The following is a 25,817-nucleotide window of genomic DNA, read 5'->3' as shown; positions in this document are numbered from 1 at the left end:
TTTTAAATATAGTATTTATATATATATATATATATAATTTCGTACAAAAATGTTCCTGGGATTTCATCTCATCTTCACGCATCTTTGTGTGTTCTTTGTTTTTGTTTTTATTTGTGTATTGAGAATTGCATGCTTTTGTTTATTCGATCTATTTCGATTGTTTTGATTCTTTTGTTCCTTTGTTTTATTCGAGTCGCGTCGTCACATTTAAATGCAGTTTTTCCATTCCATTTACATAAACCATTTTGCTATCCTTACGCCGTAAAAGTTGTTTATACATCGCCTTCTTCATTAAAGTTAGGATAATAAATAAGTAATTATAGAATAATAATTTAAAAACAACAGTTGGTTACAATTTCCAAGCGACAGAGTGTCAAATGAGCGTCAAATTAGTGTTGTGATTATGATTACAATTCGACGATTTAGAGTAAAAAAAATGCTTGCATATGCTTAAATATCGTATAAAGGATGCTTTTATCTAAGAGCTCTCTCATCGTCGTCACGGGGTGATTGGCCTTGGCTTTAGTTTAAGGAGAGGTTTTCACGTTTTAACTCTTGGCTAGATAATTATAATACATTTAATGGGGGAAATTAGGATATGAGATGCCTAGATGCTCATTGATGATATGCGAAACGAAACCAATGCTTTGCTTCATTATAATTTTCTCGTGCGCTGCCAGTTACTGTTAGTACAAATACATTCGATTCAATTGACTAGATTTCTATAGCTGATTTAGATACATTAGATAGATTTCCTGTTTCTGCTGCGGCGGCTGCTACTGCTGCTGTTTGTTTTTTTTTGCGGGAGGGAGTCGTGTGTTGTGCTGTGTTGCAATTTACACAATAATACAATATGAATAATTTTCAACTTATAGAGAATGTGTGGCTCATGTATGTAGTGCTCAATGAATGGAGTTCCCTGTTTTTGATTCGCTCAAAAGGTGTGCTTTCTATCAGTGTATGTGTATGTGTGTGCTGCTGCTGCTTCCGAGTATTCTCTCTCTGTCCTTCTCTTTGTGGTCGTTACAAAGCAAATAACATGCTACCTTATTTACATAACTAGACACTTTCGCTGGCGTCGCTTTAATGGCTCTGGTCTGAGTACGGCGCGCACCGCTTCTTCGAACACCTAAAATGCATATCGAGGGAGGGAACAAGAGAAAACCCAGATAAGTGAGATCATATACTCGTGAGTGCGTAAGTGGGTGCGCCGCCACTCTGATCACTTACTTGCTTAAGGCCGCGCTGCGTCAAGGCGGAGCACTCCATATATTTCACAGCGCGTATTTTATTCGCCAGCTTCTGACCTTGCTCGCGCTTTAGCGGCATCAGACCCTGTACGGCCAGGTCACTCAACGTCTCACGATCTTCCCGCAAATCGATTTTAGTACCTGCAATACAATACGCCACATAAATACATACATATACAATACGTTCACCATGAGCACCATGAGCTGGCTGGCAACTTACCAACTAAAATGATGGGCGCGTCGGGGCAGTGGTGTTTTATCTCCGGATACCATTTCGAGGTGACATTTTCGAATGACGAGGGACTCGCCACGCTGTAGCATATCAGGAAAACATCTGTCTGTGGGTAGGAGAGTGGACGCAGGCGGTCGTAGTCCTCCTGCCCCGCTGTATCCCATAGTCCCAGCGAGACCTGTATTGTGTCCACTTGCATGGGTGCGGAGTAATTATCGAAGCTATTTCAAATAGAAAAATAATGGTCATCAGCGTTGGTAAATAATCTGAAATCAGTAAGAACCGGAAGAAGTATCGGATACTCACACTGTAGGCACATATTCACCGGGAAAACTGTCAGTTGTGTAGGAGATTAGCATGCAAGTCTTTCCGACGGTGCCGTCACCAACGACAACACATTTTATGGGCCTTCCGGTTGACATCGTGAGTCGTGACTATGTGTGCTGTGTGACCGGCAAAAAGAGTAAGAGAGCACAAGATATTGTAGACGATGTGAGTGTGCACTCGTACGAGTATGTGGGAATGTCTTTCCAATGAATGCGTGCGCGCTTAATTCAATTAATTAAGATCTACTTGAGGCAATAAACTCTGCCACTCTGTTGTGGCACTGTCTGACCACAGCACATTTCTGAATACATACTTTAATTGCCTTTAGGGTCTACAGACCGAAATGCTGCACCCGCGACTAACAGGCCAACAGGCCAACCTGGCATACACTCGTACATACTATATCTCAGTGTGATCAAAAGGCTGGGCGGTGTTCGAAAGGTGTGTCCCCAGGCAGAACAACAAACACAGGCACAGCCACATCGGCAGCGGCAGCGACATAATAAAACGAAAGCCTCATTTCTGCTCGGAGGAGACTCTTGTTTTTGCAAATAAAATTTACGAAAATAGATCATGATGCGACACTCAACTGCGGCACTCATAGAAAATAATGGGAACAGCGAGCCAAACACACAACCAGAGCAAAGCAAATGGCAACAGTTGCTCTGCGCCATAGAACCAGGGCCCTGGAGGCCTCCAATGATGCATGGGTGGAGTGCGTGGGGGAGGTGTGTCGACAGACGAGTGCGCCCAAATGTTGCGGTGACGCGGAAGCCACCGCACCGGCAGACGCGCACTGATAAAAATAGACACAATTAAGATCTAATAATGCAGAGGGCGGCGCGACTGTCTGACGGCGCCTCCGGTCTGACATGATTTAACCACAATACGGATGCCAATTCAATTAAAGTTCAAGTGAGACATTACGCCACATGCAATGCCTGGGCGCAGGGCTGGGCGCCGCTGGCCGACACTCGCGCGTTCTTTTGTTGTGGACGCCCATGCCCCCCACTCGTCTTCCATTGTTGCCGTGGGCCGCAGGGCAGGCCCTGCAGTCCCTTGCCCTGCAGTAATTGCATATTCACGCAAAATGAAATTGTTGTTACCGTTTTAACCTATCCTTTCTTTGTCTGCACCGAGTAGTCGAGTTGTCCAAGAGGAAGCGGCGACTGTTTTGTACTTTGCTTATATCACTGGAAGTGTTTTTGTGCTCCACAAATGCAATGCGCTGGCACACGCACCGCAGCTCAAAGATTACTTTCCGCACGAATTGTAAATGTTTTTACTTGTAAATATCTGTTTAATTGGCAGCGCAACGTTCCTAAATTATTTTTTTGCTTTTTTTTGTTTCCACACAAACACACACACGGGCACACACACACCCTTTCTGACAGCAGCGTCGCTAGAATGACAAGCAGTGCTGTAGGTCTGTGCACCGAAAATGCCAATTTCAACGTTGCCCAACACTGCACAGTTGTTTTCGCGGTGCAATGAATAAATTTGTTTATAAACTATTTCAACGCGTAAACTATTCGAATTCAGGCAGAAGGAGCATTTGTTTAACAGCTGCTAGGCATGTGGAAGGGAGTAAGGACAATGCGGAAGCTCCCACGGTGCTCGTGGAGAAGGACTCGCATATAACATTAATTGGCCTGAATCGGGAGACAAAGCGCAACTCGATCGACGCAGCAACTGCCCAAAAACTGGGCGAAGCCATCAGCCAGTTTGAGGCGGATGATAGTTCGCCCGTGGGTGTGCTGTACGGCATTGGTGGCTCTTTCTGTGCCGGCTATGACCTGGATGAACTCGAGGCGGAGGCGGATCGCGGCAGCCTGAACTTTCTGTTGCGTCATGAGGGCTCGGTGGGACCCACACGGCGGCATCCCCGCAAACCCATTGTGTGTGGCATTAGTGGTTTCTGTGTGGCCGGTGGCCTGGAGCTGGCCCTGCTCTGTGACCTGCGCGTAATGGAAGACACGGCTGTTCTGGGCTTCTTTAATCGACGTTTGGGCGTACCGATCAGCGACGGCGGCACCGTGCGTCTGACCGCTGCAGTGGGCTTCTCGAATGCCCTGGATATCATCGAAACGGGCCGACGTGTCTATGCACGAGAAGCGCTGCGCATCGGCCTCGTCAATCGTATCGTGGCCACGGGCACAGCCCTTGGCCAGGCCGTTAATTTGGCATTCTCGATTGCCAAATTTCCCATCGGTTCGTTGATGCACGATCGGAACGCTGTGCTGGAGAATGCGAATGCCTACAGCCGTGCCGGTTTCTATGCGGGCACTTACAACGAAGTCATGAACGTGACATCGGACATGGTCACGGACATGCAGGAGGGCGTGCGGCGATTCAAGAGCTGTGAGTAGCGATTGTTGATTCTAAGATGGAACTATTTGATGAACCTTTTTTCATGTCCATGCAGCTGAGGAAAAGGGAGCCAAAACCGAATCGTGGCACATCAAGGAGAAGAACATTCCAGACTGGGAAAAGGCCGAAATCGAATTGGAGAAGCAATTTAAAAAGACGTGATCGAATATGTTTCAATCTTTAGAATAATTCATGGTGCAATATTAGGTTGTGTATACCTACGATATTTTGTATATATGTACAAGTAAAATGTATTTTGTTATTTTTATAAAACGAAAGCCTTTATTCACGTAAAATACATTTATTTAATGATTTTTGTATGTATGTATATATGTAGTTGATCGCCTAAATCGTTTAAGACTGCTCCCCCGGTGCTTATTTTCAATATTCACAACAATTACAATAACGAATTTTCATTGAATTTAAGCCTAACTACCAAAAAGAGTAAGAGGAAAAAGCACACAGATTTCGCATTCCCCCATTCCCATTCCTATTCCATTCCAACATTTCACTTCACAATTTGTGTTTACACATATAAAAAATATGCTAGGCCTAGCATTAAGTAATCGCTTTCGTTCTGTTTGGTTTGATTTTTCATGTTCAAATGTCTTCCTTGTTCTTATGTCTAGGAGAGTGTTAACGAAAGGAATTTGTTATTGCACTTAGATCGAGTAAAGCAAGAAACGAAGCTCTATGCAAAAAAGGCTGCTCTTGTACATACAAACTAGTGTTAAAAATCGACTCTGTTCTTGGTTTTTAGTTGCTTGATTTTAGATTTTAAAAATATTACATTACATCGTTTACGGCTAAACATTTACACCTGCTCCGGCTACGCTTAATCCAAAAAATTTGTCATACAAATATTGCACAAAAATGGATCGGACTGTGGAGTTTGCACACCCAATATGCATACACCCCCCCATACAAATGGCATATGGCATATGGCACATGCTTTATGTTTGCATATGGCAAAACCTTCAATCAAGTGTTGGTGGTGGTGGTGGTACGTGTTCATTACGGTCACTAAAATACGGCATCATTTCAGAAACCTAAAGACCACACAATCAATCAATATAAATACATTAAATATTATATACAAAATAAAAAAAAGCAATTTTCGCTAATCGTTCGGTCGGTCGGTCGTCGTCGTCTGCCATTTGGTATAAAAAATATATGTATAGCATTAGGCCAAAAAAGCAACTGCTGCAATCAGCTGGCGACATTTTGTAGAGCGCAATGCAATGCACAATAAGGATACGGATACGGTTACGGTTACGGATACGATACGATACGTTGCGACGATATACACACATTCACACTCATTGAGTAGTAGACCACGGAAATTACTTTAGTCGCTGTGTGACATTAGCCAGAGCCACGGCAAAGGCTTGTAGGGCGGAAAAGGGATACTGGAAGTCCAGGGTGTAGGCATTCCCATCGATACGACCAAATTGCATGACCTAAATGGTGCGATTAGTGGAGGAATTAGTCGACGAGAAAATTCATTTCCCATTCACTGGCCACTCACCTGTTTGCCACGAAACTCAATTTGGAAATTCTTGGCCGACTCCTGGGTAACGCGACCACCGAAATCCAGCTGATACACCTGACTCATCTCGTTCCACATGGGCGCCTTGTTGTGCATCACGAATTCGCGACGCACTGGCGCCGGATTCGCACAGCTGGCACTGCCATTCGGTTCGATCTTGCCGCGCTTCAGCTGTGGATGAAAGGACTTTCCTTAGAGTTGATTTGGATTGAAATTGAGGCCTCTTGATCTCACCTTCTGACGCAGCTGTGCCTTTTGGAATGTCTCCAGGTCGCGATACTGCTTGCCATTGCCGCCCCCATTGTTGCTCTCCTCCGCGCCAGAGCCAGAGCCATTCGTCTGATTTCCCTCATCGTCCGAGCTCTCGATGATGCTCGGCTTCTTGCGCTGCCGTCGATTCAGCAGCGGAGAGTTGAGAATGTGGCGTATGGGGGAGTTACTCTGCTGGCGCTTGTTCTTCTTGCTGGCCGCCGGCGAGGCCGGTGAGCTGCGTGGCAGACGCTGCGGCGTTGAGGGGGGCGTCAGACGACCCTCATCCAGATCCCGCAGACGGCTGATTATGTTCTCCAAAGTGGTAAGAGCCTGACGAGGATAATCTTGTATGAAAAGAAAGAAACTTTTAAAGGGGAATAATCCTCCTACCTGTGTGTGTAGCGACACAGATGCCTTAGCTTCCACGGGCGTGGCCTCGACAGCACCACAGGCGGCGGCTCCTGTTGCTTCTGGCTGCTGCTGCTGCCTCTCCAAGGTGCTGGCATTGCTGTTTCCATTAGCCTGTCCCTGCGGCGGTGGCTCCTTGCGACGCCAGCGCACCTCGGCCAGCTGCCTGACAAAACTGAAGGTGTTATCCTGCTTACGCCCCAGCACCGGGGTGGAGTTCTCAGTGCCAGTACCATCCTTGCTGCGCCCGTATCCGAAGCGATGCTTTCGCGTGAAGAGCGGAGAGTCCGTAAAGCTGGTGATGACATCGAAGCGTTTCTTGGTCGCGGGCTTTGGCTGTGTGGGGGCGGCGGGCGGTGCCTCTTTGGCGGGCTCCACGCTGACCACGGCCGTGATCTCGTCGAGCACAGAGTTGGCTGTGGGCTGGCACCGCTTGCAGGCACTGCTGGGGTTCATGTTGTTGCGGCACTTGAAGCAGAGCGTGTTGGCTGCACTGCTGCAGGCACTGCTGTCGGAGATCTCCTGCAGTTTCTTCACCACCAGCTCGTGCTCCTTGCTGGACAGTTTCGTTTGCAGCGACAGCAGGTCACACGAGTCCAGGCTCTTAGATTTGCCCGTCTGCTGCAGCTTGTGCCGACGCGCATCCTCCTGCTGCTGTCGCTTCCGGCGATTGCGTCGCTTGTCCACCAGCACCAGACGCTTGTTGGGCGCTTCTTTGCGCAGGGCGGACAACGCCTCATCGGAGGGCGTGATGGCCACCGAGTCCAGATAGCCGACGCTGCAGCTGCGCGTGATAGAGTCGGGCATGGCTGGTGCTATGGAGACCACCGTCGGTGTCCGCTTCATGCTGCTGCTGCTCGTGGTGGGTGTGGGCGACTGGGTCTCCTCGTCGATGTACAGCATATCACGTCGCTTCGATGTGGAGCCGGCTGGCGCCATGCACTTGACCTGCCTCGCGTCCATGCGCTCCAAGTTCAGATTCAGATTGAGCGGCACGGGATTCACGTGGCTATTGGCTGAGCGCACGGGCTCCGACATCAGAGCGTTCTTCACCTGCACCACATTGTTGGCATAGTCCGCATTGCTGGAGTAGGACATCAGTGTGGTCTGCCCCACGGCCGGCACTGCGGGCCTCTCGAAAATGATGTCCGACGGAGCCACCGCATTCTTGGGGGACTGCAGCGTGGGCACAGCGCCATCGCAGTAGAGCGGCGAGATGGCGTGCCGCGACTGGCAGCTGGAGTTGGAGCTGGAGCGGCTGTAGCTGTTCTTGAAGCTGCTTATGGTCTTTGGACGTGTTAGGTTCTTGCCGCTGCCGCTGCCACTGCCGCTGCTGCTGCTGCTGGGCCCCGTCGAGCTACTGCAGCCATTGGAGGAGGGTGCCTGATGCAGCAGTACAGTGGTAGACTGGCAGGCGGCGGCTGCGGCAGCGGCTGATCCTGCTTCCTGCGAGTCATTGGATGAATCATCGTCGTAGCTCTCGGCCCGCGCCAATGGACTGATGCCTCGTTCCCCGCCCCCGCCTCCACCACCGTTCACCGTCAGTGAGTTCTTGTGGCGCGCCAGTATACGATTGGGGCGTGGCGACATGGGTGCAATCAGCGGGGCAGAGGCACCGTCCAACAGGCGTCGCTGTGGCATCATGGGCGGCTTCAGGTTGGCCACATCTTGGGCCGTCGTCACATTCACCTGGGGCACTGGCTCGTGGTGGTGCGGCTGCTCTGCTGCTGCTGTTGATGCTGCTGCTGCTCGTCTTCGTCCTCGGAGAAGATGTTGGGATTGAAACTGGGGTCGGGACCAGGTGGAAAATCGTCGCGCAGCTCGGTGATCACCAGCGTCATCTGACGCGGCTGCAAATGCAGTAGGGACGTCTTATATGTTACTTGGCCTAAATTGGCTGGGACGGTTTTGGCAAGGCCATGGATCTTGAATTTCGTTCCCCAAATGTTGGAGGTCACCTCCACCAGCTTGACTTCCTGCTTGAGGGAGAGAGATTGATCAGTGATTGCATGTGCCCCGGACAAGTTGGATGCCCCTTACCTCCGGCAGTGTGTCCACGTACGCCAGCTCATCCAGGCTGTCGGGATCGTTGCCTCCTGCGCCTGCGCCTGCTCCTGCTGCTCCTCCTGCTGTGCCCACACGCTCGCCTGCCTGGTTGCGCCGCTTGGGACGCACTCGTTTCTTGCGCGGCGTCCTGGGCGAACCGAAACGTGACGATCGCTCCTCGTAGTCACTGTCCGAGGAGTCGGTGCGGCCGCTGTTGCCCGTTGTGGTGGACTGACTGGAGCCGGAAGAGCTCTTGGCCTCCGCCGAATATTGAAAGTACAAAGGCGCATCTAACGGAAGGGATTAATAAAATTAATACCGAGACAGCAGGCGGCGGACTGCCACTCACCATTCACTTGTGGATCGAAGATCACAAACTCCGGGCGTATCTTTGAGGTGCGCTTGCCCTTGAGCAGCGGCACCAGGCCACCCAAATACTCCAGGTAGAGCGTATAGCAGGTGCCCGAGCTCAGATTGGAGTCATCGTCGTGCCGGATCATGGTGCAGTGCAGCCGCGTGGAGCAGAGCGGTGGTCGCGACACAAAGTCGCGCAGCGACTTCAGATCAGGTACACAGCACTGCAGAAAAGGAGCATCATAAATCACTGAAATAAATAGAAGTAGATCCTCCACTCACTCGTATCGTTTGAGCAAACAGATTGCCAATGAGAGACTTAATCCTAGAAGGCAACGGCAGCAGTGGCAGCAGCGTCTCGGAGCCAACGCTCGCCTGTATCTCCAGGCGGCAGAGCAACTGCAGCGAGGCCACGCGTCGCGACACCCAGGCAATGTGCACCTGCGTACCCGTGGCAATGAACAGACGCTTGTCGTTGTGGCCCCACGTAATGGCCGACACGGGGGCACTGCTGCAGGGTATATGCGCCTGGTACAGACACGCGCCCGTTTCCGTGTAGAACTTGACCAGATTCGTGTAGCTGGTGGGCGTGGTCAGCTCCTCCGATGGCTTCAGGCCATGGCCATGGCCATCCATGCCGGCGCGCAGCGTCCCGGCCACGGCGAGCAGCTCGCGGGAATTGCTCCACTCCATGACCATGCCGAGGGCGCCGTTGAGGCAAGTGTTGATATGTGCGGGTGAGACGTCGTCGAACGACTTCAACAGATAGATGTATCCATTCTGGAAGCTAACGGCCAGCACAAACGAGCGTTTGGCTATGTGGAAACAGAGAAGAGAGAAGGAAGAACTATTAGGAATCATTTATAGAGAGGGATTCACTGCTGCACTTACCCGCATTGGTCACGCCGGGCTCCGCTTCTTCGCCCTCCTCCATTTTGAATTTCTCGCAGGACCAGGCCATCGAGGTGATGGGCACATCGTTGGAGAGCTGCACCTGCGACACCATCGCCCCATGCACATCCATCACAATCACCTGGCCCTGGGTGGTGCCGAAATACACCTGCTGATCGTCGGGCGTCCAAATGCCGCAGGTGATGGTCGACTCCAGGTTCAGCATGGATGACCAGTAGCGCTGGCCCGCCACCGAGCCCACCAGCACGAAGCCATCCTGGTAGCAGATGAGGGCCATCCGTCCATCGTGCGACCAGGAGAAGTGTGTGACTGGGGTGTTCCGATCGTTGATCAGCTCAATGGACCAGCGGCCCTCGTACTTGATCCACACAAAGATGATGCCCGAGCTGTCGCAGGAGGCCAGCTTCTGGTACGGCTCGTTCCACTTCACCAGGATGACCTGCCAGAGGAAGAAAAGGGATTACAAAATGATGGATGGATTTTGTTGGACTGGATGCTCCACTTACATCCGATCGATGGCCGCGCAGATTGTAGTTGGTCCGCAGCGGATAGTCCATGTTCTTGCGGCAATGGGAGGTGGTAAATGTCACGCCCACAATGCCGCGCACATTTCCCGTGGCCAGCCATCCCTCCTGGTAGTAGTTGGTGCGATTCAGCTTCCAGCCCTCATCCTGGAGACAAAGAAAGGAGCCAACAAAGGCGATGAGCACAGCATGTCCGCAACTGTTGGCAGCTGGCAGCTGCTTTTTAAGCAGGCGCCAATTGCAAGTCAAGTGCCCTCGCTGGAGCCTGCTTCTGAAATGGATTTACCATCGCCGCCAGGCTCAAAGTCCCTTCCCCCCTCCCCCCCCATTTAACACACATTTCCACAATCGACAGTTTGTGCCACTGCCGTTTGCCGTCTGCTGTCTGCCGTTTGCCGCTTGCCGTTGGCTGGGTAAATATGCTCCACTTTTGTGACTGCATCTACTTGGTGCTTCTCTGCTCTCTCTTTCTTTCTCTGCTGGTTCTTCTATGGCCAAATAGCCAGTCTTTGGCCCTTTTGCAGCCGCGAGCCAAGCGGTTTTTACTCAATCAGTTTGAAGTACCATGTAAATGGTAGCAGAATTGGGTGTGCTCGATATGCGATAGTCTGAAGAACACTTATGTACATATAATCAGAGATAGCATATATAAATGTACATGCATACATTTGTACATTTACATGTAACTCTCATCATATTTATCTGCTCATGGAAAAAACATAAAATAACCAAAAAAAAACCACTCTCTCTTCAGATAATTAGAACTAACTAATATGTAATACATATTACATATGTATTAAGTTAATTAGAAGATATTTTCAAGTAGAGCTCGCAAAAGAAGCCTCCATCCACATTTATTCAAGGCTCTGATCTGCTTGGTAAACAAAAACGAAAGAAATAACCAAAGCTCACCCGAACTCTTATCTCGCCCACTGACCCAAACAGCTTTTCTACCTGCGCTTCGTGCGGTGCTCTGCGTCGTGCTTTCGCTTGTGCACGATTGAACACGTCTGTGTCACCATAGCAACAGCAAAAAGAGACACATTTCGGATGAAGTGAGTGAGAGAGAGACTGATCTGGAGCTGATCTCTTTGCAGAGCTTATCTCTCGAGCAAAAGCACACATTCTCGCATGTACACTCATGCATATGTACCAACATACATACAGATGTAAGCAAAAGAGACTTTGTCATTGAGTCATTGCTTGAGTCTGCACTTTTAAGCAAAGGCAAGGTATAATAATGGGCCTTTTTCATACACCTAAAATTGTTCAGATAATTTCTCAAGATCTGATTGTACATATGTACATAGTATTCCCAGCATGTTTAACTTAAGAGGAATATATTGATATTATTTTTCTACCATAAACACTGAACTTCCTAAATGTGCAGCCAACAGTATTTGTACGAGTCCCATGTGAAATTTAGAAAGCTGAGAGATTTATTCCTTCGTTAATTTGTAATTTTGAAAGACTGTATGTACTTGCTTATGTAGTTGTTGCTAACTTTACAATTTCCAATTACCATTCAATATCAGCCTTAGACTTTCCTCTAACAGTTTCCACAGAAATTCAATTTGAAGGCAAGTCATTCAAATCTTAATTACACATCTGTTCTATTTTGCTCACTTTGAAGGACTGACTCTGACTATGCTGCATTGAAATCCCCCGTTTTCTGCTCAATGCAATTAAGGTGCAAAACAATCCTGGCAAACAATCCAATTAAGGCATACCTCAATCATTTCAAAAGTTTTCTCTCCCCTCCCCACAAGCAAGCATCAGAAAGCAGTCGAGTCGAGTCGAGTTTTCATTCTATAACTTTCTCTGCGTTTTCCCTTCTTTGCTCCTTCTGTTCGTTCTATGCTGCGAGGTTTTCTTTGGGAAAACTCTTTGACTGTTTATCATCTGCAGCAGTGGCAGCAGCAGCAGCAGATGCACTCAACCGCAGCTCCTGCTGCTGCCGCCTTTCCATTGATTGTTTTTCCGGCAGAAATTGTAGCCTACATTTTAGCGTTTGACTGGCAGAAGCGCCAACAGAGCGAAATACATTTCAATTTAAACGAAAATTTACAGGCTTTCCGCATTTTCGGGCCTAATCCCCGACTAAGCTAAATGGGCATTTTTTTTTTTGGGTGTGGGGGGCGGGCCTCAAAATCCAATTTGCGCGAAGCATAAATTAAAATACCCGCAATCGCAGCACAAAATTGTAATTTCCGCTTTCGAATGAGCGGACCAGCGGACCAGGGCGGCGGTCATTGGTCATTGGGCCCCCGAGGGAGGACCTTTCATTGATTTCTGACCCGCCCATTGACCATGTTAATTGCTTTATTAGCCCGATTGATTGATGTGCATATGCTCTGATGCCCGATGTCCTTGCAAATGGTAAATTCAATTATGTAATTGCTGGTCTGGCGCTGGTCGCTGGGCCATTTGTACGCACATTTCCGATTGGCGAGTGGCATCGACAGGCCGTTGAATGGCCTCATATTGCCATAATTATGGCCTCATGTTCACTCTGCATTCGAGAACGTTCTTACCCCAAGCCTCCCCAGCCCATTGGATAGCAATTATGAAGAGCCATTCAACGTTTCTTTGTAGAGTGTTGTTAACCTTTCATTGAACCACTTGAGCGGCACAGCGCCACGCCACACGGATGCCGACGGAATGCATTCGAATTCCAATCGATTCGTGCTCTTGAGACACTTGAAACATTTCGGAATGCAATGCACGGATACATGAGTGAGTGAGTGTATTTTTGTGTATTTCTGCTTCTGCTTTTGCACTTTTGCATTTTAAATAGTGCACAACTAAAATGCGAACGTTTATGGCATCCAAAATGCCTTTTAATTGGAGCAGAGTGGCATTCATTTGGAGCATTTGCGGCCCAGAAGTGAAGAGTGTGCTTAAAGTTATCCAAATTGTTTAAACTTCCATTGGGGTGGGGGGAAAATGCAAATGCAATTTTCCATCATCAAATGCCATAATTTCATTTCATTTATGTAATAAAACAAGAACCGCAAGAAACATCAGTGGCATCCGCAGCAGTCGCCGTCACCGTCGCCCCCATCAATGTCAGAGCCAACGACACGACACGACGCGACTCGGAAGGCAAGGCGTTGACAGCCTCGCACTTTGGCCATGTCTTTGGCTTGTTAGTGGCTGTAGCTGTGGCCCACTGCCTGACTGCCTGCCTGCTGTTGCCTGATGTCTAAGTGGCTACTTGTAAGCTTCTTAACAGTTTTGCCAACGCCAGCATCCAACATCCTGCCTACATTCGTTTAGGAAACACTCAAATGTTGTGCAATCGCTCAGTCAGAAAGGAATAACTAAATTTATGGCCCCACAGGGTACGGTACGGTACGTGGTACGTACGTAGAGGGGAGCACAAACTATTATCGGATTGTCGCTGTGTCTGCATCTGATTATGCTGCAGTTTCTGGTTGCAGCAGCAGCAGTATTGGCTGGTGCTCTCCATAATTTATGTTTCAGCCATTTGGCACACGAAACTGCAGTCATGTTGCCGTTGTTGCTGCCACTGCCATGCTCCATTTCTAATGCTGCCACTTGCACCACTCACACACACACACGCACACGCAGCATTTAATTAAAAACGGGCCAGGAACTGCAGAGAGATGCGACTTAAAGGTACCCTGCAAATGTAGCAGAGCAGAGCTTGTGGCATATATTAATTATATTCATCTACGGTTTTGATTACACGGCAGCGCCATTCGGTGTGCCTTGGTGGAACGGCAGCAATGGCTCCTAGCAGTAGCAGTACTCTATGGAACACCATTTGGCTCTATGGCTCTATCATCGGCACAGAATCAACTATATATCCTTCAACTCTAAAGGATACCGTGCACACAAAACCATTTTTAATCCAAACACCTGACTGCCAGGCCAGCGCCTGTGCCACACATTTCGGCCACACCGTGCCGCACTTGTGCGCATTAACCATAATTGCCATCCATTATGCATGGGCCCAGCCCGCGGTCGCCCCCCCCCCCCGCACATTCGCATTCGCATCCGCTTCATTATCATCAGGACCCCAGCATTAGACCCAGAACCAGAAGCAGAAGCAGCCATTCTATATCCGGCCAGAAGGATTTATCTGGCTAATGGACAAAGCTGCGGCTAAACGGACAAATAATGCAAAATGAGCATTTAATAAATGAAATATAAGGCTGCAAGCGATACACCAAAAACCACAAAAACATGAAAGAATTAGAGGGGCATAAATTAACAATTTATAAAAGCTCCCGCAAAACGTTTGCACACTTAGGCCAGAGCAAAAAAAAGGTAACTCACGCGTAGAGTTCAAAGCATGAATGGCCGATGAATTATTCGGATCTGATCAATCAGCAACCCCCGTGTTTTGTGACAAAGTCAAAGAACTCTTTTGCAAAAGACACACGCTATTTATATATACAGCACCTACTCGTATTCTATATATATATGCATGTATTTTTCGAGGCTATTTTTACGACTTTCGTTGTCAATTTTAAACGCATTTCGAAAGGGTTGGATGGGGCCTGGGAGTCGAGTCCCGACCGATATACGACAGGGGTCGTTGACAAGGAGTTCAAAGAGTTGCCCGCCTGGAATGATGGCCAGATATGATTTGAGGTCAAGTGCAGCAGCAGCAGCAGCAACGGCAGCAACGGCAGCAGCAGTGGGAGTAAAAAGCCCAAAACAAATGGAGAAGAGAACTATGCATGTTCCCTGTGCCACGCGAGATCTAGCGCGGCTCTCAAACATTCTCTCTCTGTGGGGAAACGAAAGCGAAAACAGCGACCGATGGATCAGTCAACACTTGGAGCACATAGCAGCCCAGCGGCCAGCATCAGCACGGCACTCGGTGGCAGTCGGTACTCGGCATTCTCATTTCACAGTTGCCAAAGTTCGTTTGCCGCGACGCGTTGCAAGATCTCTCGATCGTCTCGGGCCGAGTGTTTCTTTCTAAAAATGTGCCACCAAAAATCAACCAACTAAAGAGAAACAACAAACACACAAAAAAAAAAAACGAAAAACAAAAAGGGAAAAATGTGTGCAAAAGTATTTTGTCTATTGCTGCTGATCTTTGCCTCTCAGGCTCTCCTCGGGGGCAGCGATGCCAAGCGCTTCTTTGGCGTTGGCCAGCGCATCGAGGGGGATCAGCTGCTGCTCAAGGATGTCCAGCACTCGCGTCCTGCCGGCATAAGCGAACAGCCCCGTGTGATCTTCAACTACGAGATACCCGAGCCCATCACATACATTGAAATTGTCTCAGAGGAAGTGAGTTCTCGAGTACCCATTGCGAATTTGCATAGTGTAGAAGTGACCCCTCGGTGCTACGTTCGTTTTGCATATTCCCCAGAACCGAATATAGAAACAACAAATTGTCGCTTTTTCGTCATTGCAGACGACAACAAGTTTGGGTCTTTACTACATATAGATTGTGTGTGCGGTGTATTTATATCCAGTATATGCGCCGCTGGGCCCACTGTTTACCAAATCTTTTTGGCATTTCTTCTCTTGTACCTGGTACTAGTAGGGGCATGTTGGGATTGTGCGGGAATAAGCAACAGGCAGTTGATTGGGAACATATATAGATTGATGTCTTCTTTGAACATTTAAAGTTTCTACACGCTTTAAAACAAAGCAAAACAAAGCCTTAAATATTCCTATATATATATTCAATTATTCCTTTTCTGCAAAGTACACAAATTTCACATGGGGGGTATCAAGAAGTCGCTATCCTTCGCCACCAATAGTCTCTCAATTTTTTGTTTATTTCTTTTGCCCTGAAATCAGATTGGATTATGAGCTGTGTGCTGTGTGCTGTGCACACGTAACAATTTTGAACAGCTAATAATGGCATCTGTGGCCCGATAATTGAAAGTAACAATAATGCACTATAATATATATATTTTAGCGAACAGAACAAAATAAATATGCCTTTAACTAATTTAAGGCTTTGAGTGTACTGCGAAAAATGTTCAAAAATGTGGCAATTTTGTGGCAATGCCAAAAAGTCAAATGGGATTGAGGGGCTAATGAGGCAGAGGCAGGGGCAGAGGCAGGGGCGGGGGTGTACGAATTTGCTTGTTATTTCTAGAATATATATATCGTGAAAATCGTCTTGAATGCATTTTCAATTTGAGGCATTTTCTTGAGTCAATTACGATGCGAGTTTTTCTCAAGAAAATACACAAAATAATCGACGCAGCCGACTGTAAACATCTTGGAAATTGTGGCAGCTGCTGATGGATGTGGACATGCTTGATTGACTCCAACCCAAAGTGGATTGAGTGTCTGATTCTTTGTGGGCCTCTTGCTTTCAGAACATATACGCGGAGGTGAAGTTCAGCTATACGGATCATCTGGTTGTGGGCATGATCAGCGTGTTGGGCACCAATCAGAGCCATGAAGAGAGCCAGCCCCAGCCCCTGCCCCTGCCCACGCCCGCCTTCGACGTGACCATATTGATATTTGGCTTCAATCACACCGTTCTGAATGTCAATCCCTCGCTGCTGATCAATCGCGATCGACAGTTTGAAGGTGAGCTGCAGCCCTTCGAGGACTATGACGCCGAGGAGGACGATGGCGAGTTCGGGCAGGCGAGCAAGGAGTTCACAGAGCTCTACGATAATATCAAGCGAGATGCCCTGGAGGTGGACATCGAGGAGGAAGACCTGGAAACGGAAACAGAGACGGAGGGTCCCGGCTCTGGCTCCAGTTTGGAGTTTGATAATATCGACAAGGTCATTGAAATTGGCCACAGGCAGCCGGGTGAGTGATGCTGAGCCATGAATTAAATGAGTTGATTCTGTAATATGATTTACGATTCGTTTCCCAGGCGATCAGTTGGTGTACGAAACCTTTCAGACCTCCCCAAACGAGTCCTCGGTGGAAACAAATCACACGGTGGTGTTCTACTACGTCGACAGCGACTCCATAACCTACGTGAAGTTTGTCATCTTTGGTGTAGGTGCCTGCCGGATTTCCTTTTGCCTTGATTAATTCTCCTTTTTCCTCAGCACTATTCGGACAGAAGCGGCCTGGATCCCAACTATGTGGCACCTGTGGCAGAGTACAGCCACTACTCCAGTGGCACCCTAAAGGCCGTCATCACGGACTTTAGCACCGTCTCCCTTTTCGTTCAGATGTTCGTCTACGGCTACAGGGCCCAGGAGGCGCCGCAGACGTACGAGCCCTTTCTGCCGCCACCGCACTGGCAGCGGCCCACGGACGAGCCGCCACTGACGCCCATGCAACGCATGCAACTGCTGATGATGACGGGCAAGGTCACCACTGCCGCCGCACCGCCAAACATGTCCGATGACGAGGAGGAGGAGGAAGAGGATTCGCGAAAAATGCGACCCGAGGATATGCTCTACACGAGGACGCGTGCAAAAGACCAGACGGATGTCCAGACGGATGACGACAAGACGAATGCGGCACTGCCGCAGCTCGATCGAGGCAGCTGGGCATTGATGTGGCTGCTGCTGTTGATCCTGCAGCAGCATCAGCAGCAGCAGTAGTAGTGCGGCTGTACGGTGGCACGGTGGCACGCAGGAGAGTCGTTAGTTAATCCATTGAAAGCTTTATGAGTAGACTTTAGTCCCAACATTCTTTGCATTGTATTTTATGAAATAAACTTCTGGCCCAAGCCAAGCAAAAGTCCCCCTCCCTGGTACCGCCAAACAAATTGAAAAAGTTGCCACACAAAAGTAGGTCATGGCGCCTGACCCCCGCGCCCCACGACTTGCCACAGCCCACATTCAGAGCCAGAGAGCCATACATATTAAGACACACTCGCCCTACCCTGCACTGCCCTGCCTTGCCCTGCTCTGCCCAGCCTTTGGCCATAAAACAACTCCCTTGGCAAATTATCTGCGTCGGCGGTGGTTGATTTGGCATTGGGAAAACAAAAGGAAAAACTGTGCAACCAAAACCAACTGACGACAGCAGCAGAGCCACGAACAACCCATCCCATTCCCCCCGAATGTGTCTGTGTGTTTATTTGCTTGGACATTAAGTCACAGAGTGAGAGAGAGCTAGAGAGAGACCCAAATGTGTCCTTTGCCATGGCAATTTATGTGCCATGTATTTTGTTTCTCCCCCCAAAAAAAAACAGAAAAGAAAAGAACAACTGCAGAGGAAAATGTAAATGAAAATAGAACAGCAGCAAGGAACACAACAAATAATCCTTTAAGCATTCAAAAGTCGAGAACAATTTACGACTTTCAATATATATGTGATGGGATGTGGCTTTAGCTCTTTTCTTTTCTTTCCTTTCCTATTTTGTTCTACTGTTCTCTCTGGCTGTTCTGGCGGCTGTCAAAGAAATCTAATAACTTGTATTTCAATTTCCGGCAAGCATGTCCAGCCGACTTTTGCCTTTGTCTCATGTCCTTTGCAGATGAAAAAGGCAATAGCATAAAAGGCTACCTGGAGTCAGACTCCGGAGGTGGCCTGACATTGCGGCATAGCGCCTGCGAGAATGCAACAGAAACAGCAACAGAAACAGCAACAGAAAGAGTAAAATATGTCACAGTCACACCACACACACAAGGGATAGAGGCAGGGAGGGGCAGAGTGCTCTACGTCCAGCCAGTGGATTGGACATGTGAGTGAATGACTGCAACGGAGATGGAAACTTTTACCACAGCAGACGCCCCACTGGGGCAAGCCGGCAGGCAGGCAGGCGGGCAGCAATATTTATGTTTCCATTTACAGCTGAAATTTCAACAGAAGAGATGCAACGGAGCAACGGACCAACAGCTTGGACAGAAATTGAAAAAGTGCCGAGCACGAGTACGAGTACGGGATACTCCACTCCTCGTATTACACAAAAGTTTTTATCCTTCAGACATATAATTCAGGCATTTTACAGGACATACGACATACATGTATACATAGATCTGTGTGTCTGTGTGTGCGCCTAGGCGTGGCATTGTAAGCCGTAAGGGATAAGCAGCGCACAAGTGTCCTCCAACCCAACCGAACCCTTACCCAACCCTCACCCTCACCCAACCCTTACCCAGACCCAGTCCGAGCCAGAGCCAGAGCCAAGCCCCGACATAAGGGGTGACGTGAGCTTTTGTCAATAACTTAATAACTTAAAATATGGTTTAATGCTCACGTAACAACATTTTGCCACTTGTGCCACGAGCACACACACACACACACATACCACACGGTTTGGTGTGAAAGGGCTTCTCGACAGAGCCAAAGACAGACCGAGATACAGGCAGAGACTGAGGAGAACCTTTTGGGGAAGGTGGCTTAAGGGTCTCATCGCCGCCCCGCCCCTTACCCAGGCCCTGTGAAAGCCAAGGCAACCGTCCAAAGGCAGACCAGGACCAGAGCCAGAGCCAGACCCAGACCAAGACCCACCAGACAATGCCAATGCCAATGGCAATACGGATTGGGAATGGGAATGGGAATACTGGCAACTTTTTTATGGGTGTGCGGTGCTCCTTAGAACTGCTCTCTCTCTCGCTCTCCTTCTACCTCTGTCTCCCTGCGGCGGACTTACATGTGTATACCTACAAGGATATACAAGGATACACCGCATACGCTAGGATAGCATAGATATATCCGTGTGCGTTTCGCCTCCTGGCGGTGCTGTGTGCGCACACGTGTTCCACCGTTTGATCCTTTTTTAATGCCCGCCCAAAAAGTTGTATCGATTTTTATACATTTATTTCTCTCCCTCTCTCTCTCTCTCTCTCTCTTTTTTAATGTTATGCTTTTTCCCCTTGGCTGCCTTCTTAAATTTAAAAATAATTAAACTTACAGTGCGTTTCAGGGAATTAAATAAATAACATAAAGGTTCCATCCTAAAGAGAAGGCATTGCTGGCACCATGAAGAAGGAATAACTATAATCTATTTGGTCTGTAGGGATCAAAAACCAAACCCATGTCAAAAGTTAACAGAGCAGCAAATACATTTAATCAATAATATTACCAAAGTTTAGGGTCGTTTAATTTAGATGAAATAAAATGTAAAATGAGATTAAATGAAAGCAAGGGTCAACTGGTATTCTAGCTGCCTTTTGGAGCCTTTAAAAAGCCAAGGATAAACTCTCTTGAAATTATTTTGAAGCCAGTGTACACTCTTCAAGTACAGGGTATTAATTATTATTATAACTACTATTATTATATATTATTATAATTCTTATAATTATGTTTATTTATATCATACTAGATACAAATTATTAGATTGGTTTTTGTTTGTACTTTTTAATTGAAAAGCTCCTTTATTTTTGATTTTCGCCCAGTTTTATAGGCCTGAGCCGCACCGTATTTCTTTATATTTTCCATTACCACAATTTGTTGTTTGAGGGCAGTCGCTTCAGTGCATCCTTTTTGCTCTCTTCTTTGCATAATGCCTACCACACGGCCCATGGCGACCGAGCGACCGGCCTATTCTCCGTCCCTGTGTGTGTGTATTTTTTGGGGGCAAGAGATGGAGACAAAACTCAACTCATTAGCGTGTTGCCAGTCCTCCAGTTGTTGCACTGCACAGATGGATGCAGAAGGCACAGAGGCCCTCTTTTTGCCTGACAATGGGAACATGGGGCGTGGCATGTGTGGCAAATGCTGGTGTGTCTGGCTGACTGGTTGCTGCATTTGAATTTGCATTTTATTAAATTTCAAAAGCTCTTCTCACATGTAGCCCATCCACCCAACCACTCGACGGCTCACCTGAAGAGGGGCGGCGGCGGAGGCGGCCATTGTTAGACAGGTGGGAGGCAGCAGCTGGGGGATTGGATGCTGGCGAGTGCAAAGGTTGCACACATTGCATATTTATGCACTTAATAACGCATTTTAGCATGCTCAAGTGCAACTCATCTTTTGTAACATTACCGAGAGAAAATCGAGGGGTGAGAGTGTGGAGAATGAGAACGTCTCACAGAGAAAGGAGCACAAAGCGAAATGAGTTTCCCCCCGATTCTGAATGTGTCTCTTCTCACAGTGAGGAGATGAGCAACAGAGATGAGGTGTCTGTCCTCCTGTCTGTTGCTGACAAATGGAGCATGAGAGCATCGCAGCTGACATCCATCCTGAAAATGGATGCATTCTGCATCCCCAAACTCTGAGCTGCTTTCATTGTGTGGGTGGATGGATGGATGGAGGGATGGATGGGTGCACAAATGGAATCCAAATTAAAGTGCATTGAAGACATCGTTCCAGGACAGGAACATACTCACATTGGAATGTTGCTCACATGTTGAAACAATTAAAAGCAACGAGCAGCTCCAATTGAAATTACTTTTGGTTCTCCACCACGCAGGGGCGCCTGAAATAGTTCGGGGCTTATGCAATCACAATGGACGGGGCTCGGTTGCATAATTGATTGATTGATGCAGCATGCAGCATGCAACAATTGAACGGAAATGATGGTTAGCCTGGTGGCTGGGCTGCGGCAACAGCAGCTTTGTATGCTGTGGTCAGTCGCATACAATGGTTGCCAAAAGTGGCAGAGTGGCACGAGTGGCAGGAGAGGCACGGCACATAGAAAAACCACAAATCCTGGGACGTGGCTGTCGATCGAAGCCAATGCAAACAAACAGAATGCTGGGTAAACCAATCAATGACACAACTGAAAGCCACAACGTCACCCAAGTGTGAAGACCGGGGCGTGGAAAGTCGATGGCTGAGAGTGCAGCTGGCTACGAGTATTGGGAATGATTGAGCCATGTATGTGGTTTTTTCCCACATTGTAGTTTCAGGGATGTACATGCACAGCCGTGCACTGCAGGAAAAAACTGGTTCCACTATCAAGGCAAAGATTTGGAAATTTTTATTTTCTTATTTATTTGGGATAACAAGGATATTAAGGATAAACATTTTGGTTTTCCCCGTCGGAGTATCATAGTGATTGTTTTCTCTCAGTGTAGCTGCTGGGCACATTAAATTACAGTTGTTAGAGGCAGAGACAGGGCCAAGAGAGTGCCAAGAACAAACAATCGAAGTGCAGGGCAGGGCAGGACAGGACAACACAGCACAGAACTCTCGACTTGAATCAATGGATGGATGGTTGGCTGCCCCGTTCGATTGTTTGAAATTGCAGTCCTTTCTCTCTCTCTGGCTCTAGCGCCACTCAAAGGAACCCGAGACACGGAGCACAGAGCACAGAGCATCAGTCCGAAGACTGAGACCGAGACGCTGGCCCTGTGCTTTGCTGCTTAATTGAAACTGTCAGCGGCAGGCCCTGGCCAAAGACATGGCCATAAATCAGTTGCAGAGCCCGAAGCGCGCCACTAAGCCAAGTTTATTTCAAAATGTTGCCCCGTGCCTAAACAATTAAAAAGTTTTCAATTAACTCGCAGGCACAGCAGAGGCACAGGCAGAGGCACAGCCAAATTGGCACTTGTAATCGGCACCTGTTCAACAAGCGTAACAAACGTAACATGGTCTGAGGGTGGGGCTGAGCGCTGAGGCTGTTGCCAGGGGGCTTTTCCTTGTTTAAATAAGCTCAGATTGAGTGCGGTGGTGTGGGTGTGTGGGTGGGACAGGGTACGAGTATGGGACACACTACTACAAGCAGGCACGTAATACATTTATTACGCGTGAGCACGCCGTTCCCCTTGTCAGCGTGCGTATGTGTGCGTATGCTTATGAGGGTGTGCGTACACAGAGAGAAAAAAGGATGTGTAGCCAAAACTAAGCTCAAAAGAAATTGCCATATGATTTGTGTGCCAAATATCCCATAGATATCACAGATCTAAGAGTAAGCTAAGCAAAATACTTGTGTATTTTGCTCAGTGTATTGTGTTCCGAGTAAATGAGTTTTCGGATGCCCACATTTCGTTGCATACTTTCAGGGCTGATGTTGCTGTTGTTGCTGCTGCCTGCTGGCTGCCGTTTCTGATGAAAGTTGGACCAAACTTTAGCTTTAAAGCAACCAAAATGACATGAATCTCTAGAGCTGGAGCGCAGCAGAGAGAGGGAGGGAGAGGGAGAGAGAGAGAGAGTTTCGCTTGCATACAATAAAAGCGTGGAGGCGTATCGAAAGGTGGCAACAGCTCGGCATTTTTATGAGCGCTACGAAATGAACTAAAAACACGCACCAACACCAACACAACGTCGGAGGTTCTCCGTGTTTTCTGTGCGCAGGCGGTTACTATGGGGATATTTTACAATGTACAGGGTACATAGGGATAATGGTCCGCTGCACATAATTAGCGAGTGACTGCGACGGCGACTGGGACTAGCCAGGAGGGGCATTCAAGTGGTTTTGTGGTCAGTGGCCAGTGGCCCAGTCGGCCACTCAACTGTTGTCGTCCTCGTCGTCGTCGTCTGGGCACAAAGATTGAAAAGAACTCAATTATTTTTTACTGCGCGTAATTAAAACTGTGCAAAAAGCGTACAAAAAAAAAAATTGAAACGGATTGTCCTCTCTGTGTGTGGCAGCTGTAGTGGTAGTGGAGTGGCAGTGGCAGTTTCAAATATTAATGATGTTAAGCTCTCCTCTGACTACTAATGACGCTGCTTCCCTTTGGCTGACTTCATCAGCCAAGTTGCCAAGTTAATTACGCTAAGTGAACCATTTCAGCCAGGCCATCATCAGCAGCCAGCAGCCAGCAACCAGCATCCAGCATTAAGCAGCGTCTTTAGCTTCAGTTTCAGTCTTAACTTCAGCTTTTCCTCAGCAGAATTGTTATTCTTTTTTGCATTATTCGAAACTTTTGCAGCAGCAAGACACATAAAAGTTGTAGCACACTTCTGCGCTTGGCATAAATATGCAAAATACATTCCGACTCGACTCAACTCGACTTTCTTCCTCTGCTGGCAGCTTAAATGCCATTTTGCCAGATGTACATCTGTAAATGTCTCAACAATATAGATTCTAAAAGGTAAGTTTCGCAATTATTCTTAGATTTTTGTTAGACACAGTTGCCAGAAGGTGCATCAATTTAATAGAGTTTATATCGAAAAGGAAATTAAGGGAAAATGGGCTGGGTTCTAGAAATCGCTTTCTCCCTATTTATTTTTGTATTTTGTTAGTTGGGTGCATAGTGATTTATATTTCAAGAGCCATTCGTTGCAAACGATTCGGTATTTTTACGATTTAGCTTTCAGCTAAAATATTCATCTGAAACGCACTGTACTCTTACGCATAGGCAAAATCGATGCTGGCACATTAATGGCAACAAATTAAAGAAAAGTGGAATGTTTCCCCACTCCTTGTTAACGTTTTCACACATTATTCTCATTAGAATTTATTTGTTATGGATTCTGCATAATGTGATGTCCTTCAACCACTGGAGAGGAAATTATGATGTGGAGGGGAAAGTCCCTTGGAAACATGCCTCAAATATATTTGTGGGCATGTGTGCGATGTGCATACAAGAAAAATCCAAGAGTATTGCTATTAAATTTCCATTTACGATTTGAGTTGTGCTTGTCCTTGTCCTTGTCCGCTGGCATGTCAATTTGTGAGTACAACCCTTGGGATGGCAACGAAGCAGACGATGGAAATGAAAATGGAAATGGCTATGCAGGGTTGGGTTTGGTATGGTATCCTTCTGCATATGACAGACTCCGATGCAGGAGCAGCTTTGCCTTTGGTTCTGATATTCTGCTACAAAATGAGAGTATGGATATCCACTCGAAGGATGTTGTCGTTGCTGTTGTTGTTGTTCTGTAGCCAATAAATCAGAGACAAAGGCAACGCGATGACGCACCGCACACTCCATCATCAATATTCTATTAATGGCGACGCAGTTGTTAAAATATTATGATTCCCTGGCAAATTGGACACTCTCGAGAGTGTTTTCTCACTTGTTTTAATATGCAGATGATTTATTGCCCGTGGAAAGGGAAATGCGGCCAACTCCCCAATGAACTGATAGCCCAGAGGGTGGCAAAAAAAAAAAAAGGGGAAAAGATAAAGGGGCTAGGGTAGGGGAAGTGCTTATCGCTGGTAAATTGCTGCCAGGGCGTAACAAGGAATTAAGCTTGTGGCTTAGCGCACTTGCATCACACCACTCACAATCGGAATGGCAATGGAAATGGCAATGGAAATGGAAACGGGAAATGTGGAAATGAGGAAATAGCAAGAGCACGCGTCGGCCGCACTCTGACAAACCTCGACACGTGTCCCGTGGCCGCACACACACACACACCCCACAGCCCACAGCCCACTTTGATGCCCGGAGAGTCAGTCATACACGAGTGTTGAAAACGAAATTGAAAACTGTTAAATAAATCGCAAAACGAGTTTATGGGCGCCACAAACAGCAAGGAAACCAGATATATGTACGTAGGGAGTCGGACAGCACCCCCCAAGATCCACTTGAGGCTGTTGCTGATGCTGCTGCGTGGGCCACATTTCACTTAACTTTAATTTTGCGCTACAAAACACAGAAGTATCTGTATCTAAGGGAGCAGAACCATCAGAGCAGAGGCAGAGCCAACAGAGAAGAGGCAGAACCATCAGTGGGAGCATAACCATCTGAAGGTTAACAGCAGAAGGAACAGAAGGGGAATGAAAGAACTGTAAGAGTAGGAGGATAGGATAGGATATAAGAATGTAGCTGGGAGAATGCACGTGGAGGATACCGAAAGACAGACGTGATTGGATTTTTATATTCAATATA

At 47.6% G+C, this 25,817-nt stretch overlaps 4 protein-coding genes across 4 annotated transcripts in view; 2 read left to right on the top strand and 2 right to left on the bottom strand.

Moving 5' to 3' along the window:
- Nucleotides 1–169: 169 nt before the first annotated feature.
- On the bottom strand, nucleotides 170–3,187 carry LOC111070326 (ras-related C3 botulinum toxin substrate 1). Its single transcript, XM_022360781.2, has 5 exons — nucleotides 2,916–3,187; nucleotides 1,789–1,925; nucleotides 1,471–1,703; nucleotides 1,231–1,391; nucleotides 170–1,129 (listed from the first exon to the last, which is right to left on the bottom strand). The coding sequence occupies exons 2-5, from the start codon at nucleotides 1,902–1,904 to the stop codon at nucleotides 1,052–1,054; spliced, it is 588 nt and encodes a 195-aa protein (XP_022216473.1). The 5' UTR covers nucleotides 1,905–1,925; nucleotides 2,916–3,187; the 3' UTR covers nucleotides 170–1,051.
- Nucleotides 3,188–3,211: 24 nt separating this feature from the next.
- LOC111070320 (probable enoyl-CoA hydratase) lies at nucleotides 3,212–4,493 on the top strand. The gene is made up of 2 exons (XM_022360770.2): nucleotides 3,212–4,170; nucleotides 4,235–4,493. The coding sequence occupies exons 1-2, from the start codon at nucleotides 3,300–3,302 to the stop codon at nucleotides 4,339–4,341; spliced, it is 978 nt and encodes a 325-aa protein (XP_022216462.2). The 5' UTR covers nucleotides 3,212–3,299; the 3' UTR covers nucleotides 4,342–4,493.
- LOC111070221 (tubby-related protein 4) overlaps nucleotides 4,445–25,817 on the bottom strand; it is a 30,059-nt gene continuing 8,686 nt past the window's right edge. The window contains 10 exon segments of the mRNA XM_022360642.2: nucleotides 4,445–5,639; nucleotides 5,708–5,899; nucleotides 5,963–6,310; nucleotides 6,371–8,122; nucleotides 8,125–8,364; nucleotides 8,429–8,724; nucleotides 8,784–9,012; nucleotides 9,071–9,603; nucleotides 9,680–10,139; nucleotides 10,207–10,371. Coding sequence (XP_022216334.2) covers nucleotides 5,523–5,639; nucleotides 5,708–5,899; nucleotides 5,963–6,310; nucleotides 6,371–8,122; nucleotides 8,125–8,364; nucleotides 8,429–8,724; nucleotides 8,784–9,012; nucleotides 9,071–9,603; nucleotides 9,680–10,139; nucleotides 10,207–10,371 — 4,332 coding nt within the window. The 3' untranslated portion in view covers nucleotides 4,445–5,522.
- Nucleotides 15,071–17,886, top strand: LOC111070317. Its single transcript, XM_022360754.2, has 4 exons — nucleotides 15,071–15,495; nucleotides 16,545–16,992; nucleotides 17,060–17,187; nucleotides 17,241–17,886. Exons 1-4 carry the CDS (start codon nucleotides 15,265–15,267, stop codon nucleotides 17,742–17,744), a joined length of 1,311 nt encoding a protein of 436 aa, XP_022216446.1. The 5' UTR covers nucleotides 15,071–15,264; the 3' UTR covers nucleotides 17,745–17,886.

Source organism: Drosophila obscura, unplaced genomic scaffold, assembly GCF_018151105.1.
Source record: "Drosophila obscura isolate BZ-5 IFL unplaced genomic scaffold, ASM1815110v1 contig_150, whole genome shotgun sequence".
In the NCBI taxonomy this organism is placed as follows: Eukaryota; Metazoa; Arthropoda; class Insecta; order Diptera; family Drosophilidae; genus Drosophila; species Drosophila obscura.
Note: the sequence above shows the minus strand (reverse complement) of the source record. Positions and strands in the feature narration are given on the sequence as shown.

Excerpts from the sequence above, each read along its gene's own strand:
- LOC111070320 (XM_022360770.2), top strand. The coding sequence starts at position 3,300 with ATGAATAAATTTGTTTATAAACTATTTCAACGCGTAAACTATTCGAAT. Across the intron at positions 4,171-4,234 it reads CGTGCGGCGATTCAAGAGCT|CTGAGGAAAAGGGAGCCAAA; the intron begins GTGAGTAGCGAT and ends ATGTCCATGCAG.
- LOC111070326 (XM_022360781.2), bottom strand. The coding sequence starts at position 1,904 with ATGTCAACCGGAAGGCCCATAAAATGTGTTGTCGTTGGTGACGGCACC. Across the intron at positions 1,704-1,788 it reads GGTGAATATGTGCCTACAGT|CTTCGATAATTACTCCGCAC; the intron begins GTGAGTATCCGA and ends TATTTGAAATAG. Across the intron at positions 1,392-1,470 it reads CGCGCCCATCATTTTAGTTG|GTACTAAAATCGATTTGCGG; the intron begins GTAAGTTGCCAG and ends ATTGTATTGCAG.
- LOC111070317 (XM_022360754.2), top strand. The coding sequence starts at position 15,265 with ATGTGTGCAAAAGTATTTTGTCTATTGCTGCTGATCTTTGCCTCTCAG. Across the intron at positions 15,496-16,544 it reads TTGAAATTGTCTCAGAGGAA|AACATATACGCGGAGGTGAA; the intron begins GTGAGTTCTCGA and ends TCTTGCTTTCAG. Across the intron at positions 17,188-17,240 it reads TGAAGTTTGTCATCTTTGGT|CACTATTCGGACAGAAGCGG; the intron begins GTAGGTGCCTGC and ends CTTTTTCCTCAG.